Source organism: Capricornis sumatraensis, chromosome 4 (genome assembly GCF_032405125.1).
Source record: "Capricornis sumatraensis isolate serow.1 chromosome 4, serow.2, whole genome shotgun sequence".
In the NCBI taxonomy this organism is placed as follows: domain Eukaryota; kingdom Metazoa; phylum Chordata; class Mammalia; order Artiodactyla; family Bovidae; genus Capricornis; species Capricornis sumatraensis.
Genome location: NC_091072.1, coordinates 76094016 through 76116302, shown reverse-complemented (window position 1 = coordinate 76116302; position 22287 = coordinate 76094016). Strand labels below are relative to the sequence as shown.

The window sequence follows — 22287 nt, the reverse complement described above, 5'->3', positions numbered from 1 at the left end:
AAGAAAAACAAAGTCAAAGGCATCACATTCCTGATTATAAACTGTATTACAAAGCAATAGTAATCAAAACAGTATGATATTAGCATGAAAACAAGAATACAGAGATTAATGGCACTGAATAGAGAGCACAGAAATAAACCCACACATATGTAGTCTATCAATCTACAACAAGACAAGAATATATAGTATGAAAAGGACAGTCTCTTCAATTGGAAAAACTGGACAGCCACATGCAAAGGAATGAAACTGGATCTTACACCATACACAAAAAATAAACTCAAAATGGATTAAAGATTTGAAAAAATCTTTATAAAGATCATAAAATTTATAAAATCTGAAACCATAAAACTCATAGAAGAGAACATATGAAAAAACCTCCTTGACACTGGTCTTGGCAATGATTTTGCTGACAACACCAAAAGCACAAATGACTAGCAAATATCAATAAGTGGAACTACATCAAACTGAAACGTTTGCTCAGCCAAAGAAACAAACAACAACAACAACAACAACACCATAAGGAGGCAAACAAAGTAATAGGAAAAAATATCTGCAAGCCATATATTTGATAAGATGTTCACATTCAAAATATATAAATAACTCACACAACTCAATAACAGAGATCAAACAAATCAATTTTAAAGTGGGCCAAGGACTTGAATAGACGTTTTTCCCAAAGAAGACATCCAAATGACCAATGTTCAACATCACTAATCATCAAGGAAATGAAACTCAAAACCACAATCAGATATCCCCTCATGCTTATCAGAATGGTTATCATTTAAAAGATGACAAATAATAAATGTTGGAGAAAAGGGAACACTTGTGCACTATTGGTGGGAATGTAAATTGATTTACCCATTATGGAAAACAGTATGGAGGTACCTCAAAAAATTAAAAACATAATTACCATATGACCCAGAAATTCCACTTCTGGGTATATACCCAAAAGAAACTAAAATAAGATATCAAAAATATATGCACTCTCATATTTATTGCAGCATTATTCACAGTAGCCAAGATATGGAAATAATCTAAAACTAAACTTCCAGCTATAAGATGAATAAGTTTTGGGAATCTAATATGCAGCATAGTGACTGTACTTAATAACACTCTACCATACATTGAAAAGTGCTAAGAGAATAAATCTTAAATATTCTCACCATAAGACAAACCAAAAAATTGTAATTATGACAGGTGAAGGATGTGTCACCTAACATGATGTGGTTGAAAAAAAAGATACATGTATACATATAACTGAATCACTTTGCTGTACACCTGAAACTATCACAACGTTGATAATCAACTATACTTCAATATAAAATATAACATTTTTTTTAAGTTTTTAAAATTCTAAACAGTAAGTTACCTGTTTAAGTTACATGGAATGATTTTTTTAAAAACACACGGTGAAACAAATTGCAATATATACGTGTATCAAACCATCACTTTGTACACTTTAAACTTACACATTATATGTCAATTATATCTCAATAAAGCTGGGGGGGATGCCTTTCTTATTCTCTCCAGTCTCTATCAGCCTAATATGTGTTCTTTTTTAGACTTTAAATAATTGCTTTAATTTGGAAGTTTCAAATACTCCCCTGTGTCTCTTACAGCTTACCTTTCTAGCTAACAGGGAAACATGCAATTAGTGAGTCTGGAATTTGGCTTCAGGGTAAGCTTCAGAGAGTACAGGGCATTGACCCAGCTTCCCCTGGGTGCCAACCCAGCTCTTGGCTGTAGAAGAACAGATGGCCCTCTGATTGGGTCTGTTAGAGAATTTTCTCCTTCAGTGGTATTCTTCAGAAGTATTCAGAATCTCAGAGGAAATAAATGAAGATAGAGCAGGTTACTGGATCTGAGATCATGTGAGGAAGTTCTAATGAACTACATACCTGTTCAGAATATGAGCTTCTTTTGAGAAATTGGTCTTGTCCTTCCATATAGTGGCCTGTATTGCAGAATAACACCACTCTAGGTTAAGGGAGTCAAGAGATAATCTTAATTTTGTAGCAATCCCAGTGTTTTTAAAGCTTGAACCATTCTAATAGCCAATTCTCACTTATAGCAAGAAGAAAAAGCTATCTGTTGTAGAGAGTCAGATTCTTGTGACATAGGTTCACTTATAGGAAGACTGTACCTACGATGTGTCTACCTGAATGGGAAAACCTGAACACAGGAACTGGATTTCCAGGAAAAACCAGGAGTATGGTAATATCTTCCAAAATATCTTGATATCCCCCTCTCTATTTTTCCTTCCTAGAAATTTCTGTATGTGTTTCAATTTTGCTGACCATCTTCTCTTTTAGTTTAGAGAGCGTATTTAGAAGAATGAGGAAGGGTGAGGCCCTTTTCTGTGATTCCCTGTATCATATGATCTAGATAGTTGCTGCCTTCACCCACACAAAATGTGTAAGTTAGCACATGAGAGAAAAATATTATTCAGAAATGCTACACTCTTCTTGGTTGAGACGCTGAACTCCCCAAGTTACATGGTCAGATCCATCTTATGCATGGAAGTAGAAAAGTGGGAGCAATTTTCAGGATAGCCCTGTTCACAAATAGATGAAATAACCAAGTTCCTGAAAAGAATAGAACAAATGTGTCATTTCACTTTGCTTGAGTAGATCCCAAGAAGACATCTGCTTTCAACAATATTTACAATTTTATCCAAGCAGGTTCCTCAAAAGTAAATTCTCCAACTGTTTATGCATCATCACCACTAGCTGAAATCACACAAAGGTGAACAGTGCCCTGCCTGTACAAGCACACAGGTAACCTAAACATGGGTCTAAGATGAATTTGAACTTTGTTAATAGGATCAGGTTTTTAACTATATTTGCTTTGAAGAAACAGCAGGATTTGAGGTAAGGCTGGAAGGTGAATGAGAGTCTGAACCAGTGGAATAAAAAAGTAGAACATCTGAAAGAAAACCATGTAGTCAAAGAGAGAAATATAAGACCTTTCTAGTACCAAAGGGGGTCAAAAAGGCTAAAATATAGGTTAAGGACAGAGGAAGAACTCTGAATGTCAAGACAAGAGAAATGGATTTGATTCCACAAAGTACCTAGAATAGTCAAATTCATAGCATCAGAGAGTATACTGGTAGATGCCAGGGGCTGGAAGCAGGGTGGAGAATGAGGACTTAATTTTTTAATGGGAACACAGTTTCAGTTTAGGAAAGTGAACAATTCTGGAGATGGATAATGGTGAAAGTTGCACAACAATGTGAATGGATTTAGTACCACTGAAATATGGTATTTAGTATAGCTAAATATCATTAAAACAGCATTTTTATAATAAGAATTTTACCACATTAAAAAAAATTTCTTTTTAAGATAGGAAAAGTGATCTTTACTCTTGTGGACCAGACCTAGATATTGGGATGAGAATTAGAGGAAATACTATGGAAGTTATTTCTTGGTGCTTCTACTGGTTGTTAATGTCCCTATATCATATTTCCAAAGGGCAAAATGAAGATAAGTGTCCATGTCCGATATACTTCATAGAATTTCTCTCAGCATAAAGAGAGACAGGACATGAGAAACTGCTTTGTATTTTTAAAAATCTATTAAAATTTAATGTGATGTTTAACAAGTAAGAAGCCCTGGATTATTTTCAACAAAAATATTAGACAGGAGAAAAGGTTTAGAACAATTACCTCAAATATGTTGTACAATGGTTTTTTTTTTAATGTTGTACAATGGATTTTAAGAATTTCTGAAATTTAGTGCATGTAATGAAAATTGAATAACATTAATGTTAGAATGAACCAGAAATATTATTTCTCCAGTAAGTCTCTGTGGAACAGGAGTAAGTTCAGTTCAGTTGCTCAGTCATGTCCGACTCTTTGCAACCCCATGAATCACAGCACACCAGGCCTCCCTGTCCATCATCAACTCCCAGAGTCTACTCAAACTCATGTCCATTGAGTCAGTGATGCCATCTAACCATCTCATCCTCTGTCTTCCCCTTCTCCTCCTGCCCCCAATCCCTCCTAGCATCAGTCTTTTCCAGTGAGTCAGTTCTTCACATCAGGTGGCCAAAGTATTGGAGTTTCAGGGTAAGCTGAAGTTTTCAGCTTCAGCATCAGTCCTTCCAATGAACACCCAGGACTGTTCTCCTTCAGAATGGACTGGTTGGATCTCCTTGCAGTCCAAGGGACTCTCAAGAGTCTTCTCCAACACCACAGTTCAAAAGCATCAATTCTCTGGGGCTCAGCTTTCTTCACAGTCCAACTCTCACATCCATATATGACCACTGGAAAAACCATAGCCTTGACTAGATGGACCTTTGTTGGCAAAGTAATCTCTGCTTTTCAATATGCTATCTAGGTTGGTCAAAACTTTTCTTCCAAGGAGTAAGCACCTTTTAATTTCATGGCTGCAGTCACCATCTGCGGTGATTTTGGAGCCCCCAAAAAATAAAGTCTGACACCATTTCCACTGTTTCCCCATCTATTTCCCATGAAGTGATGGGACCAGATGCCATGATCTTAGTTTTCTGAATGTTGAGCTTGAAGCCAGCTTTTTCACTCTCCTCTTTCACTGTCATCAAGAGGCTTTTTAGTTCCTCTTCACTTTCTGCCATAAAGGTGGTGTCATCTGCATATCTGGGGTTATTGATATTTCTCCCAGCAATCTTGATTCCAGCTTGTGCTTCTTCCAGCTCAGTGTTTCTCATGATGTACTCTACATATAAGTTAAATAAGCAGGGTGACAATATACAGCCTTGACGTACTCCTTTTCCTATTTGGAACCAGTCTGTTGTTCCATGTCCAGTTCTAACTGTTGCTTCCTGACCTGCATACAGGTTTCTCAAGAGGCAGGCCACGTGGTCTGCTATTCCCATCTCTTTCAGAATTTTCCACAGTTTATTGTGATCCACACAGTCAAAGGCTTTGGCGTGGTCAATAAAGCAGAAATAGATGTTTTTCTGGAACTCTCAACCTTTTTCCATAGAACTCTCTAAAGTCTGTGAAGATTGTGACCTAAATTTGTGATCTATCAAGAAAAGATTACTCTTACTGAGACATAGTGAGGGCAGCTTTGAGATATGTAAGCACAAGTTCAGACAACCCAGAGAGGGATGTTTAAGAAGAGAAGATGATGCTGTAGAGAATGGGAACAATCATAGGCAATATCACCCACTTTCTATTTTATTCCAAGGAAACAGCCTCCACAAATATCCATGAGGAACCACAGCACCATCACCGAGTTCATCCTCACTGGGCTGTCAGACGACCCCCACATCCAGGCTCTGCTCTTTGTGCTCTTCCTGGTGATTTACCTCCTGACCGTGATGGGGAACCTGACGATGTTGCTGCTGATCAGGGCTGACTCCCACCTCCATACGCCCATGTACTTCTTCTTGAGTAATCTATCATTTGTGGACCTCTGCTTCTCTTGTGTCACTCTGCCCAAGCTCCTGAAGGACCTCCTGTCTGAGAAGAAAACCATCTCTGTCGAGGGCTGCCTGACTCAGGTCTTCTTTGTGTTTTTCTCTTCAGGAACTGAAGCCTGTCTACTCTCAGTGATGGCCTATGACCGCTATGCTGCAATCTGCCACCCCCTGCACTATGGCCAGGTGATGAGCACCCAGCTCTGTGTGAGGCTGGTGTTGATCTCATGGGGCCTGGCCTGTCTCAATGCATTTGTCATTGTGCTCCTGGCTATTAGCCTGGATTTCTGTGATGCCCAAACCATCCACCACTACACCTGTGAGCTGCCTGCCCTCTTCCCCCTGTCTTGTTCTGATATCTCTGTTGTTACTAATATCCTACTCTGCTCCAGCCTATTGCATGGGCTTGGAACCTTCATCCCAATCTTCTTCTCTTATGCCCGCATTATCTCCACCATCCTGAGCATCAGCTCCACCACAGGCAGAAGAAAGGCTTTCTCCACCTGCTCCTCCCACCTCATCGCAGTGATCTTGTTCTTTGGCTCGGGTTTTCTTTGTTATCTCATGCCTCCGTCTGGCTCCTCTTTGGATTTGCTTCTCTCTGTACAGTACAGTGCAGTCACACCCATGCTGAATCCCCTCATCTACAGCCTAAAGAACAAGGAGGTGAAGGCAGCTGTGAAGAGGACATTAGGGAAACATCTATAATGTTCAGGTAGTGAACAAAGACAACTCTAAGCAAAATCACAAAGATTGTATTCCATTGCATTTGCTCTTTTGCCCTCATCTCCTCTAATCACATGATGTCAGTAATTCTGAAGAAAGATTCCAGAGCTCACCCAAACACCTAATCCTGTTAGTCCAAGGATGTGGCTCTTGATTTTGGTTCCCTATTTGGCAAGTCTATGCTGTTGGCTGAAAGTGAGTGTGAAAACCATCTTCCACAAAGTAGATAAATAAGACAAACAAAATTAAAATGAGGTTAAAAAAAAAGATACAATAATCTTCACAGGAGTTTCAGCATCTGGCTATAAGGAGCTGCACAGAGAACTAAAAACAAAGGAGGTATTTGTTAAACAGAAGTTAACCTTTTCAAATCCCAACTACTTATAAATTCTGAAGTAAAGCTCTTGAAAAGCAAAATCCTTTGTTAACAAAAAAGTCAACAGTCTACATAGACTATCATGAACATAAGAACACTATATACTAAAGTTAAAAACATTGCCAATGCAGCCATCAGTAGAAATAAAATCTATCCTTACATGAATTCATTAATAAACAAGAAAAAAATTGTAAGTTTCTGAATGCTTAAATGCAATCATTAGAAAGTAATTAAACTTATCATAAGAAAAGGAGGATAAAGGGACTAAAAGCACAAATTAATATATTAGAAAAGAGAAAAATAGAATCAATAAATAAATCGAGGCACTAGTTATTCAAAAAGATCAATTGTGACATAATTATGTAGAATATATTTAAAAAAACAGAAAAAGAACCTAATAGTACACCACTGATGTTAAGAATAAAAATTATAAGGTAACGCTAAGATTTGTCTAAATAAATTTTGAAAGCAGGATTTTGTTTCATTTTAAGAAAATATAATCAAAAAAATTAAATTGAGCTATTTGATGTGTAAAACAAAACAAAAAACTTTAGAATAAGCACAAAAGGACAATAAGCACTGATGGGTTTTCAGGTAAGTTTTGGCAAACTTGAATGCTTTTAGAATAATATGGAAAACTGTTAATATTTCTCAGAACTAAAGTAACTGATTCAAAATATGAAAAATTACTACCATCTCATGAATGTTTAGACAAGTCAAAATGAAATGATCCACTGAATCTGAAAGTATACTGAAATAATAATAATCTAAATAATAACCCATGACCAAGTAAACTTCTTACTGCTTTGATTCCTCAAATCAATAAGTTAAAGTGAGAATAATCACATGTTCACCCTGATAGATTCTTAATAAGCATAAAAGTAAAATTCAACAATTTTGACCTCAAATATTTAATAATAAAAATTCTAATGACTCTTTTTTATTGAAGTACAGTTGATTTACAATGTTGTGCCAATCTCTGCTATACAGCAAAGTGACTCAGTTATAAACCTATAAACATGCTTTTCATATTACTTATTTCATAAAAAATATTTAACATTAAATAATATTCAAATATATGCTTCCTGATATAATATAAAATTGGAGGAATTACCATTATGGTTTTTCATTAGTCATGTACAGACATGACATGGGACTATAAAGGAGGCTGAGAACCTAAGAATTGATGCTTTCAAATGGTGGTGCTGTAGAAGACTTTTGAGAGTCCCTTAGACTGCAAAAAGATCAAACAAGTCAATAGGAAAGGAAATCAACCCTGAATATTCATTGGAAGGACTGATGCTAAAGCTGAAGCTTCAATACTTTGACCACGTGATGCAAAGAACCAACTCACTGGAAAAGACTCTGATGCTAGGAAAGATTGAGGGCAGGAGGAGAAGGGAGCAACAGAGGATGAGATGGTTGGATGGCATCACCGACTCAATGGACATGCATTTGGGCGAACTCTGGGAGATGGTGAAGGACAGGAAAACCTGGCATGCTGCGGTCCACAGGGTCGCAAAGTGTCAGACACAACTGAGCGATGGAACAACAGCAGTTTAAAAGAAAACAACACTATCACTCATATTACTTAACAAAGTTATGTAATTCCCTCCAGTGCAGTAAGACGAGATTAAAATACGATATTTAATTATGGAAGAGGGGATCTACAAATATTTGGAGGTGATAATGATTACCCAAAAATCTAAGAAATCTCTAATTATTACTATTCCAAGAGAGTTTATTAAGGTAAAAAAAAAAAAAGCTTTCCGTTCACTTCAGTCACTCAGTCATGTCAGACTCTTTGTGACTCCATGAATTGCAGCACGCCAGGCCTCCCTGTCCATCACCAACTCCCGGAGTCTACTCAAACTCATGTCCATCAAGTCGGTGATGCCATCTAACCATCTCATCCTCTGTTGTCCCCTTCTCCTCCTGCCTTCAATCCCTCCCAGCATCAGAGCTTTGTACAATGAGTCAATTCTTCCCATGAGGTGGACAAAGTATTGGAGTTTCAGCTTTAGCATCAGTCCTTCCAATGAACACCCAGGACTGATCTCCTTTAGAATGGACTGATTGGATCTCCTTGCAGTCCAAGGGACTCTCAAGAGTCTTCTTCAACACCACAGTTCAAAAGCATCAGTTCTTTGGTGCTCAGCTTTCTTCACAGTCCAAGTCTCACATCCATACATGACCACAGGAAAAACCATAGCCTTCACTAGACGGACCTTTGTTGGCAAAGTAATGTCTCTGCTTTTCAATATGCTATCTAGGTTGGTCATAACTTTCCTTCCAAGGAGTAAGCGTCTTTTAATTTCATGGCTGCAATCACCATCTGCAGTGATTCTGGAGCCCCCAAAAATAAAGTCTGACACCATTTCCACTGTTTCCCCATCTATTTCCCATGAAGTGATGGGACCAGGTGCCATGATCTTAGTTTTCTGAATGTTGAGCTTGAAGCCAGCTTTTTCATTCTCCTCTTTCACTTTCATCAAGAAGCTTTTGAGTTCCTCTTCACTTTCTGCCATAAGGGTAGTGTCATCTGCATATCTGAGGTTATTGATATTTCTCCCGGCAATCTTGATTCCAGCTTGTGCTTCTTCCAGCCCAGTGTTTCTCATGATGTACTCTGCATATAAGTTAAATAAGCACAGTGACAATATACAGCCTTGACATATTCCTTTTCCCATTTGGAACCAGAAAAAAAAGCTTATATATTCATATAATCAGTAGTTTCTCTATATACCAGCAATAAATTGAATATATATATATATATATTAGAAAAACATCCATTTGCTATGGCAAGGTCAATAGAAAAACCTCAGGATTAAATTCAACAGTAAGAACTCAGAACCCATATGAACAAGCAAAAAAACTAAGTAAATGACATAAAGTATGCTTAAAATCAATAGATTTGATTTACAAATGTATTCATTAGGCATGCTTTCATCATCAAGTAACAAAATGTGATTAATAGTACCATAAACCATAACACAACTTATCATTGATTTAATAAGAGGTCTGGAGACAGAGTGCCTCAGAGTTGGTTCAGTAGCTCAGTAGAATTATTAATGATTCAATTAATTATTCTACTTAATCATTAATAAAGCATGCTCTTTCCATTTATTTGCTATGCCATTCTCTATTGATTTTTATCCTCACAAGTGCCCCTGCTGTTGCTACTCTAGATATCATGTTCTTATTCATATAAACAGAATCATTCTAAATGCTAGAACTGAAAATACTGAAAGTATTCAAGTCTTGATGAGGAGGGGGAGGAAGTGGATTCAGTATACACTTATTCAGCACTTCAGTAAACTGTGTGGCAGTACGTGTTAAATCAAAACCATACAACTACTCTAAAGCCCAAGAATTACATTGCCAGGTATGTACCAAAGAATTATGAATGTATATATACAGCAAAGACATTGCTGCTGCTGCTGCTGCTAAGACATTACTGGGCTGTTTATGACAACTTTATTCACTGTAGCGAAAAAAGGCAAATAACCAAAATGTCTGTCAACTGGAGAATGGATAAATAAACTATTGTATATTCAATAATGGATAAATAAATAAATAATAAGTTAATAAATTAATAAATAATTTCTAAATAAATAAATATAATAGATAAATAAAATATTGATGGATAGATAAACATTGTATATTCATACAAAGTAATATTTTACAAAAACAGGTTTTGGAAAACACATGGATAACAGAAGCCAGACACATATGATTTTATTTGCATAAAGTCTGAGACTAGAGAATAATAACCTATAAGTGATGCCAGGACAATGCTTGGTGTGGAGAATAGGTTTACTGGGAAAAGGCATGATGGAACTTTCTAGCTAATGAAGGTTACTGCATCCTGATCTGTAGGGTGGTTACATAAGTATATATGAATGTAAAAATTCATCAAGTACTACCTTTAAACGGTTGTACTTCACTCTTTACTTACATATTTTTGAGTAATAAAATATGGCATTTAATTTGCATTTCATGATAAATGGTTAACATCCTTAGCCATAACTGAATTCTTGGAAACCAGTAACAAAACCATTAATATACCAAAGGAAATGAAAAAAACAAAACAAAATGAAATAACACAAGTGACTAGTAAGGATTAAGCATACTGATGATTAAGCATATTGAAGATGATTGAGCTAAACAATAATAGAAAAAAGTAATTTCTTTGTAATATCATCTTGCCAAAGATAAAAATGTATCATTTGTATAGTTTTAGGAAATATACCCCGACATAAACACTGGGGGATAAGACTGATAAAGTCCCATCTATATAGTAGGGGGAAAAATATTATAGTTTGGTCTCAAAACTATAAATTTTGGGTATACTTAGTCCCAGCAGTTTCAATTTGTTTGAATTATTTCAACAAATTAGTTGGATAGATTCACAATTTATTTTAAAATATTTACAACTCATATATAAACTATGTTTACTGCATAGAAAATTTGTAGCTAGTATATGTAAGTGTACGTGCTCAACTGTGTCTGACTCTCTGCAACCCCATGGACTATAGCCCACAAGACTCCTCTGTCCATGGAATTTTCTAGGCAACAATACTGGAGTGGTTTGCCATTTACTGCTCCAGGGGATCTTCCTAACCCAAGGACTGAACCTGTGTTTCTTGCCTATCCTGCATTGACAGCAGATTCTTTACAACTGAGCCACCCAGGAAGATTAGTATATAGATCTCCCCAGAATGACCTGCATATTAATTTATCAATAAAGCCAAAAGGATGTGCATAAAATTTCATTACCAGCAGCTGCCATAAGTATTAAGTACATATATTTAAATTTTTCACTTACCACAGGAAATTTAAAATTAATTCACGAAAAACCTTTCTCAAGATTTTAAAGGATATTGAAATTTGTGAAGTATATTTTACTTCTTAAACGTCTTTTTTCCTCCTCTAATTCCACCACCTCTGTCTACTTGTATATTTTATACCTTAATAAATAGGAAACTAAACTAAAAGATCCATTTTCAGACATGTTTTCTCAGTTCTCCTGGGTACATACTCTCCATATCCTACAGTTGGTTTGGTAAACAATGCCCTTCCTCCCATAGCAGGGCTGTACTTCCTCAGTCCAACCACGATGAGACATGATCCCAGCCACTGGTCTAGAAGCCACTGGGGGAGATAAGAGAGGGTAAATAACATCTTACCAGACATCTGCCTCAGGTTCAATTTCTCCATGGTCTTCAAGCAAGGGAAAAACTTCTATAATCTTGCAGAGAATAGTAAGTCAATTTTACAGGCTCTGACGATTCAGGAAGTTGAAGCATATTCATCCAGATGTCCCCACCACAAGTCTCATGGTCCTACTCCTTTTCTATTAAAGCCCTGTATATGGCATAGGGTATTTGCTGAACTGTAAATAAAGTATTCTTTTGAATTCAGCTATTCTATTAGTCAGGTCCTGGGCCCATTTTCACCAACCATTTTCATCTACTCTTTGGTTACAAGAGACAGGGTTTCCTTTAAAATGCTCAGAAAGGCCTTTTGACCTTCACATCATCCTCTAGGTTTGTAACTGGTTAATCCAAGGCCAGTAAAGCATCTGTCTACAATGTGAGAGACCTGGGTTCGATCCCTGGGTTGGGAAGATTCCCTGGAGAAGGAAGTGGCAACCTACTCCAGTACTCTTGCCTTGAAAATCCCATGGACAGAGGAGCTTGGTGCAGGCTACTATCCATGGGGTCGCAAAGAGTCGGGCACAACTGAGCGACTTCACTTCAATCCAAGGCTGTCATTTTATTTCTTTAGCACACCAATTACATTCCACAATAGCAAACCAAATGCATACTTCTTGTTATTGTTATTGGGCCTGCATCTTTCAATTACTAAAATAATTGCATATGCCAAAGCATTCCCTTCTATAAGTATCTCATCCCAATTTACCACAGGTAAGAGTTGTGTAGCTGTGATGCTGGGAACAAAGTAATATGCAATATAGTAGTATTTCCTTGTTCCTCTGGACAAGGAAAAATGTTCAGAGACTGACATTTTTAGGTTGGGCCACTATGCATAGAAGCTGTAATGGTGAAAGCATTTGCTGGATAGTTACCATTAGCATCTGCTATTACTATAAAATGAAATGGGAGAATGATAAATATATTAAAATTTCAGAAATCATTCAGTTCAATGAATAACATCAAACAAAGAAGATAATTAAGAAAGTAGATAAGAACAGCAAAATGGTAAAGAAGGCTTAGGTTTCCTTCCTACAGATAGACAGATTTAAAATATGGCAAAAATGGTAGCAATTGTTAGGCCTTACAGCTACTGAATAAAGTAATGGAGGACTTAGGTGAAAGTTTGGCTTGGCAGACTACATCTACCGTATGCCTTGCAGACAGGTCCTATAGACTGAATCCTTGCTCCTGTCTCTTCTCCTGCTCTCACGCTTGTGAGGCCTTGCTTCTGCATTTTGCAAAACCTGAACTGAGTGTGTGCTGCTTTCTCAGTGTACTTGGTTAGGAGACCAAGGTGAAGCTTCTTAGAGAAGATATTTTTCAGGGTATTAAAACTTAATCTTTTTCTTCCCTGAGACCAGAATTGAATATATAAGTGGCATAAACCACCATTCCTTAAGTCAACAAGAAAGTAAAGTTTTCTCACAAGCTAGTACAGGTGCTAATGAATTAAAAGGCTCATAATAATGCCGGTACCTTCTCTGGTAACACTTAGGAAACAAATTCTTACATTTTGGGCATAAAGTAGAGAATAATGCATCCAAGCACAACAATCATCTTCAGCTGCTTTTTAACATTTACTGCAAAACCTTTAAAACAAGTTAAAACATTATTCTCTGGTCCACTACTGCAAAAATAAAAGACTAAGTTTAGTCCCCAGCCAGCATGGTCAAGGAAACCTGTGGTGTTGGAACTCTTCCTCTTTCTGACCTCCCCAAAATCTTCCCTGATAGTAGAGAATCTGAAATTTCTATGTAGAAGGTATTTTGTGTTGACAAACTGGTTGGGAGATGAGAAATGGAATTATTTCCTGCCATATCAGTAAACAAAGGATGACACAGTCATCAGCAATCCCAGCCACCATGGTTGGTGAGTTGGTGACCTTGAGGGAACTCAGGAAGGAAAGAATATCTGCCATCTAGCAGACATCAGACTGCAGTCACTCCCCAGGGTTAGCCCTAAGGAAATTCAGCTTGCAGAAACACAAGATGCTAACCACAATAGCTGAGGCACATATCAAAGAACAATTTCAGTAAGCCTAGATTCTTGCATCTTTCCATAAATAGATAAGTGCTAAATTCCTTAACCTGATATATCTAATTTCTTTACTTAATAGTAATCTTTTGATGTTACCAATTACCTGCCCTTTGTTGCAAAACTCATATATCCTCCTCCCCTCACCTCCCTGGAGCAGTTTCTCAGAGCAATCTGAAATGCTGTCTCCCAGGCTGCAGTGTTATCTATGTCAGTTTTATATACACTGAAAGAAAGAAATGAAAGTGCATGGAGGTTTAAGTGGGAAACAGATTTCAATATGATAATCTTGTATGTCAAATAGACAATCATGATAATCTTGTATGTCAGATGCCATCATGAAACTACTGAGTCAGGTTAGATACACAACAACTGGAAAGCATACCAGGCAGGATGCTATGAAAAGGACTAACAGAACTGTGATATTTCTTACCACTCTGCTTTATTTACTTATTACCCAAAGTTTTCCCCATCTGCCCATTCAGTAGAATTAGAGAACAAAGACTCAAAAATCTTTGGATTCTGAGTTTAAACGTACAAAAATATTTGAAGGAATATACAACTAGATATGAAACAAACTGGGGAGAGAATTGGAAAGATATGCAGGAAAATTCATAGTAAGCATGGAGAGCTCTATAAATTACCACCCAATTCTATTTATATGGATACCAAGGATTCACCCTCCACTAAGTTTGGAGGTATAAGAGTAAAGAATTCAGCCTTTCTTCCTACAGGGGGATCAGGAACATGATAAGCCTACTGAGAAGTCCACACAAAATATAATGCAATCACTAGAGATCTGAAAAATTAGCGTGGATTGAGTACATGTAGGTGCAATCTTCTGAGCTTCTCTTGGTCTTAGAATGGCACAGAAGGACATCCAAAGACTTCAGTGTGTCTACTAGTGGGACAAAGATATTAGCTTACAATAAAAGCTAGTGGCCTGAAAATAGGTCCTTTGATTCAGATGAGAGTTGAATTCAAAAATGTGTGGCATGGTCGGTATTACCAGTAAATGAAAAAGGATGAGGTATTAGTATGTCATGATAGATTTCCAAGAGAGAGATGACTAGAGGGGATGAGTTATATGTGGAACAAGAGGTCAGCAAAGGACTAAAGCAGACCACTGTTTCCAAGTAACGCCTCTAATCCCAGCACCATTGTAACTTTGTGCATGCATGCATGCTCAGTCCTGTCGAACAGGCTCTTCTATCCATGAGATTCCTCGGGCAAGAATACTGGAGTGGGTTGCCATTTCCTTCTCCAGGGGATCTTCCTGACCCAGGGATGGAACACACGTCTCCTGCATTGGCCACCAGGGAAACCCACCCCAATGCTCATAATGGCCTTATTTATAAGAGCCAAGATATAAAAGCAATCTCAGCATCCATCCACAAATGAATGGATAAAGAAGATATGGCATATATACAATAGAATATTACTGTCATGAAAAATAATGAAATTTTGCCATTTGCAACAACACAAATGCACCTTAAGGGTATTATGCTTAGTGAAGTAAGTCAGAGAAAGACAAATACTGTATGTTTCCCTTTACATGTGGAATCTAAAAAAATTAAATAAAAGAATATAATAAAATAGAAACAGACTCACAGATACAGAGAATAAACTAGTGGTTACCACTGTTGAAAGGAGCTGGAGGAAGGGCAAGACAGGAGAAGATTAAGAGGTACAAACTACTAGATATAAAATAAATAAGATACAATGTAATGTATGGCACAGGGAATATAGCCAGCATTTTATAACCACTTTAAATAGAGTGCAATCTAAAAAAGTATCAAATCACTATGTTTACACCTGAAACCAATATAATATTGTAAATCAACTGTACCTTATACTTTTAATTTAAAGTCATTGACAGGGCTCCCTGGAGGCTCAGTAGTAAAGAATCTGCCTGCCAATGCAGGAGACATGGGTTTGATCCCTGGTCTGTGAAGATCCCACACGCCATGGAGCAACTAAGCCCGTGTGCCACAACTACTGAATCTGTGCTCTAGAGTCCAGAAACCACAGCCATGGAAGCCTGTGTACCCCAGAACCTGTGCCCCACAACAAGAGAGTAACCCCTCCTCAGCATAACTAGAGAAAAGCCCGCAAGGCAAAGATGACCCAGCACAGCCAAAAATAAATAAATAAATATATTTTTTTAAGTCAATGACAAAGAAAGAATTTTAAAGGCAGCCAGGGGAAAAAGGATGATCACTTACAAGGGAACCCCCAATAGGCTATAGCAAATTTCTCAGCAAAAACTCTACAGGCTAGGAAGCAGTGAAATGACATTCTCAAAATATTGAAAGATAAAAACTGTCAGCCAAGAATATTCTATTCAGCAAAGGTAAATCAGATATGAAGGAGAAATAAGGACATTCCCAAACAAATGAAAACTGAGGTAGTCATCAGCACAAGACCTGCCTAAAAGAAAAAAACAGTTGAAAAGAGCTATTCTACCAGAAACAGAAGACAAAAGAACATAAACCGTAAGGTGATAAATAGAATTATAAAATTGCAACTCTATAGGAGAATATGTTTTAAACACTTTATTATCAACAACAGAAAGAATAAAATATCTAGGAATAAACTTAATCAAGGAGGTCAAAGACTTTGACACTGAAAGCTATGAGACATAGTTGAAAGACACTGAAGCAGACAAAAAGAAATGGAAACAGAGTTCATGCTCATGGATGTCTGTATCACCTAAAGCAATCTACAGATTCAATGCAATCCCTATCAAAATCCCAGGGAGATTTTTTCACAGAAATATAACAAAAAATACTAAAATTTATATGGAATCACAAAAGCCAAAGCAATCTTGAGAATAAAAGAACAAAACTGGAGGTTTCACATGCTCCAATTTTAAACTATGTTATAAAGCTGCAATAGTCAAAACAGCACAGCACTGATAGAAAAACAGATACACAGATCACTGGCATAGAACTGAGAGCCCAGAAATAAACCTAAACACATAAAGGTCAGTTAATCTATGACAAAGGAGCAAAGAACAAACAACAGAGAAAAGACAGTCTCTTCTATCATCAGCAATACATGATGTTGGAGAAGCAGGACAGTTCACACGCAAAAAAAAATTCATTATATGCTTGAATTATTATCTATATGTTACTATCATCATATTTACATAATCCATTATATGCTTTGAATATAGAATTCTATAAACTTAAGATCCAATTATTTTCACTTTGTATGTCTGAAATATACAAGAATTTTATTTGTCAATTATACCTTAATAGATCTGGCAGGGGCAGGATTAAGTAAGGTCCTAAAAATAATCAAGATGTACATCTTAAATCTATATAATTTTTGCCAATTATATTTCAATATCTGTTAAAGAATAAACTTTAACATGATTCATGTTAAACAGAATATCACTTTTTAAATAAAAACAGGATATCACTCTGAAAAAAAAAGATTCTGTAAATTCAAGCCTCAATAATATTCCTAGCATGGAGTTAACTCCTCTCAGCCACTATAATGGACAAGTCTATGGTCAAAATGAAAAAAATTTAAGTATGCACTAAAATATAATCTGGAGCTCAGTAATATGTCACAGCTCAATTTACCGAAAAATTATGAAAGCTCATTTTCAGTTATGCGTAGCCATTAGGACAATGTTCCATCAGATCGAAATTTGTTTAAAAGTCCCATTACTATACTCTGCTTTTTCAACCCTCACAACTCTAATAAAGCACTCTTTTTAGGCTTTAAATAATTGCCTTAATTCAGACACTTCAAAAACTTCCCTGGAGAGAATCCTCTATGCCTTGTACTACGTTTAATTTTCCAGTTGCCTGGAAACTGTGTAGTTACTGAGTCCAGAGCTAGGCTTCAGGCTGGGACTTCAGGGAATACAGGGCAGTGGCCGAGCTTCCCCCCAGTACCCAACATAGCCCGTGGCTATCTAGGTAAAATGGCTTTCTGATTGGTTCCATTAAAGAATGCTTTCTATAAGTGATGCTCTTAGAAAAGTACTCAGAATCACAGAAGAAATGAAGAGAAGGTACATTGCTCCACCTGAGATCATGTGAGAAGGTTTAATGAAATATATGTCTGTTGTTCAGAATTTGAGCTTCTTTAGAGAAACTGTCCTCATCTTTGCCTACAATACAGAATGACACCACCCTAAATTAAGGTTTTCAGGAAAACAGTCCTGACTGTATGATTTATATACTGCTTCTAACAAGAGAACTATTCTAATGCCCAGAACACTGAGAGCTGTCTGATATACCAAATGTCAGACTCCTTTGAGAGGAGGTCAGTTTTGAGGAGACTTTACCTATGATGCTCAACAATGATGGGAAAGGCAGAAAATTCAGAAAAGTCATCTCCAGTAATTCTTCCCTGATTCTCTGAGGATACCTTTATCTTTTTCCTGGAATATCTGTGTGTAGGGTTTTTCAACTATTTTTTTTAATATTTATTAATTTTATTTGTGTATTTATTTGACAGCACCGGATCTTAGTTGCAGGATGTGAACTCTCAGTTGCTGCATGTGGGATCTAGTTCCCTGACTAGGGACTGAACCTTAGCCCCCTGCATAGGGAGCATGGAGTCTTAGCCAATGGACCACCAGGGAGATTCCTATGTGTAGGTTTTAAATCTGCTGTCTATCCTTTCACACATCTCTACCTCTCCTCACATTTCATTACCTATTCCACTTGTTCTAGAGCCAAGGATCCTGTTCCTTCATCCCTCTTCCCTGATTAGAGATGAGAATATCTTGGCTCTTGACATCATCTCCAACCCTGGGAAGGGCTTTCAGTTCAGTTCATTTCAGTCGCTCAGTAGTGTCCGACTCTTTGCGACCCCATGGACTGCAGCACGCCAGGCCTCCCTGTCCATCACCAACTCCCGGAGTTTACCCAAACTCATGTCCATTGAGTCGGTAATGCAATCCAACCATCTCATCCCCTGTCATCCCCTTCTCCTCCCGCTTTCAATCTTTCCCAGCTTAAACATCTTTATTCCCCCAAATGTTGCATTAGTCTATCAAACCTGCACAAATCAACAGAATGGCCTCTATCCTCTCTGCATAACACTGAGTACAGGGACATCTTACAGCCTAGCCTAAATCTTCTTATACTTCATAATCACAAAACTTTGCAGAGAGAAATCAGAATATTACAGACAGATTCTAGGCTGTTGAAGGAACTTACTCCCCTGCTTTTTCTGACTCCAGTTTGATAAACTGCAGTAAATATTTCTGTTCCTTAAACCTTCAGATCTGGTTACCAGTGAGTAGGTATGAATAGTGCAGAGGAGTACTATTCCCAAGGAGGGAACAGCGCTGAGAATCATTCAGTTGGGTCATGTTGACCTTTGGTTCTCTCCTTCCCATACTGATATCCTTCTACCAGTTCAGATTCCTGGGTCTGAAAGTTGCCCTGGGATCCCTCAGGCCATCTTGGATGCTGACCTACTACACACACTACACTCATTTGTTCATTCCAGAAATATCTTTAAATGGTGTGGTTTAGACCTTTCTAGGACAATTCTATAATCCTCCTTTCCTATCTTTTACCATTTGCTGAGATCAACCACCATTTCATTCAGTTTAATTGTGCCTGTTCTCATCCATGTGTAAATCTCACATCAGTCTCTCATACAAAAGGATGAAATGAAGACAATGTTTTTTGTTGCAAGTGGTAATTAAAGATTAGATTTATTTCCTGATATCTTGACCTAGAATGAGTTGCAAGGCTTTGCTTTTGGTCATTCAAAAAAAACTTATCCCATCAGTTTAAGGTGCCATTTAGCTGGGGATGGGAGGGCTCCTTTCTCTGTGACAACTTCTAAATCACTTGATACAGTGGTTGATGTCTTCCTGCACACTAAATGTGGACATCGGATAAGAGAGAAAAATTTTTCCAGAAATACTATGCTAAAGAAATAGAAATGATTCTGGAAATATTCTCAATTAACAGGAGACCCTGAGCTTGCCACTGTGGTGGCAAGACACTGTAGTCTGGTCTCCTTGTGAGTGAAAGTAGAGAATGAAGTAATTTGGGGAATGGCTTGAAAATATCCAGATCATTGAGATATACATGAAAATATCTAAGTTTTATGAAGAATAAATCCTATTTATCATTTTACTTTGCTTTGAGTAGATTTTATATAAAAAGTTTTCTATCAACAATATTTACAAATGTATCCATGCAGGACCCTCAAACAGAATTTCTCCAGCTGTTTCTGCCTCACAATCACTAGAACTAAGCCAATATCCCACAGGCACACAAGGGTAAACACTACCCTGTTTTCCAGGCACAAAGGTAACCTACACATTGGTGTAAGATGGGCCTAAGCTTTGACTGATGAGTTTGTTAATGGGATCATAGCTGAAGCATCTCTTGGTTGAGTTAGCATGGGGTCATAGATTATCAGCAGGATTAGAAATAGGTGCTCAATAAAAAAGCAATATAAATTTTTTGTAAGTTCAAAAAGCTTCATATGGTTATATTGTGAGCTGATAAACAAAAGCAGAAACCTGCTAAATCATGTTTTAAAACCTCAGGCTCCTAAGAAAACTTCATGCAGAACGGTGCTTTACTACATAGCCCTACAAATGCAGGTTCAAAATTATTTGGATTCAGGTGAGCATCATCATTCACATAATCTACCACAATTCTGGCCTTCTTGGATAAACCCTTACACCTAGCACAAGTGGATTCAAGAAGCAGTTAAAGGAAAACCACACAAATACTTCTTTTCTGACCTCATGGGACAATAAAAAAAATAACACAACACAAATGCAAGTACCCTGTTGCAGTGATGGTTAAAGTACCTGTTGCTTCTATAAAAATGAGAGATCATCAGAGGATGTTGCAGAAGATGACATATTCTGCAGATAAACACAGACTGCATGGGTAGGCAGTATGGCAACTCTAATGGATAATATTCCCAATACTTCTGCCAGGGATCAGTACTACAGGTGATTAGTGGTATTAGGATAGCTTTCCCTGGTAACTCAGCTCATAAAGAATCTGCCTGCAATGCAGGAGAACTTGGCTTGATTCCTTGGTGGGGAAGATCTTCTGGAAAAGGGATAGGCTATCCAATCCAGTATTCTTGGGCTTCCCGGGTGGCTCCAGGGAAGCCACCTACAATGTGGGAGATCTGGGTTTGCTCCCAGGGTTGGGAAGATCCCATAGAGAAGGGAATGCCACCCACTCCAGTATTCTGGCCTAGAGAATTCCATGGACTGTATAGTCCATGGGGTCGCAAAGAGTCAGACACAACTGAGGTGGTATTAGGGTCATAGAGTGAAAGGATGGGATTGTGCTTGGAATATTCAAGAGGTCATATCTGAAGTATGCATGAGAGGTCATATGGAGGTTTTCAAATAATGTGATAGGTATAATGAAGCTAATACAAAATGTGTGAAGATGAAGCTAGAAATAATTAATTTGTGATTGCTATTAAGATGTGGTCCATTTTCTCAATGAGCTCATAGCCTTGAGGGGAAATCTGAGAAAACATATTTAACATTAATGAGAAAAAAAATCAGAATTCAGACTATGACATAAGCCACTGAAAACAAGGAGTCCGTGATATAAATAGAAAGTTGTGAGTTTAGAAGAGAGAGCTGTCAGGAGAGACTATAAAAAAAAAGACAGGATTTAAGGTCAGTTAAGAATTTGGATCCACAGATTAAAATGGAGAACATCTGAATGGAGAATAATAGAAGCACAGAAACAAATACACTTTTCTGACATCAAAAGTAGCCAATTTGATTTAAAAGTAGGTTAAAGATGGATAAGAAAGAACTCTGAATACTGGAACAGGAAAAATGGCCTATGTACCTATGGATCAAGCCTGGTAGATTAGAAAAAGCAATGGTTTTAGAAAAAGCAATGGTTTTTTACTTGTTGTCAACATGGCATTACAAAATTCCTCTGAATATCGTATTTTTCAACAGTAAAATAGATATCATCAGCTGCCATAAATAAATCACAGAGTCACTTTGAGAAAAAAACTTAGATAGTGATTGAGATACTCTGTACACACACACATACACAAAGTTAATGGAAATTTAATGAGCTGCTTAGGAAGTTAGAAGTCACTGGACGATTATGACCTAAAATATAATGATATGGAAAGGAGACAAGTTTAAAACAACTGCTGCAAATCCATACTATAACGGTTCTTAAAACCAAGTGATTATAAGTCTCTCTAAACAACAGGAAAAATCCAGGTGGAAACTAACTACCATGAATGTACAAGGAAGCCAGGTATATTTATTTTCCAATTAAATCCCTATAACAAAGGAATGAGATTCTCTGCTAAGTATGTGAAGACTGCAATCCAAGAACAGCGACTGACAAAATAGAAAAAAACTTCTTGCTGAGGTACAGTGAGGGATATATTGAGTGTCTCAACACAGCACCCAAACAGCACAGGGGAAATGTGTAAGCAGAAGGGGTGATGTTGTGAAGGAAATAGGAACAATCATTGGAGATCTCAGCTCTCCTTTATTTTATTACAGGAAAATAATCTCAACAA

The 22287-nt window shown here is 37.3% G+C and overlaps 1 protein-coding gene across 1 annotated transcript; it reads left to right on the top strand.

Moving 5' to 3' along the window:
* Positions 1 to 5193: 5193 nt before the first annotated feature.
* LOC138078849 (olfactory receptor 8S1-like) lies at positions 5194 to 6111 on the top strand. Its single transcript, XM_068971596.1, has one exon. The coding sequence runs from the start codon at positions 5194 to 5196 to the stop codon at positions 6109 to 6111; it is 918 nt and encodes a 305-aa protein (XP_068827697.1).
* The last annotated feature ends 16176 nt before the right edge of the window (positions 6112 to 22287 follow it).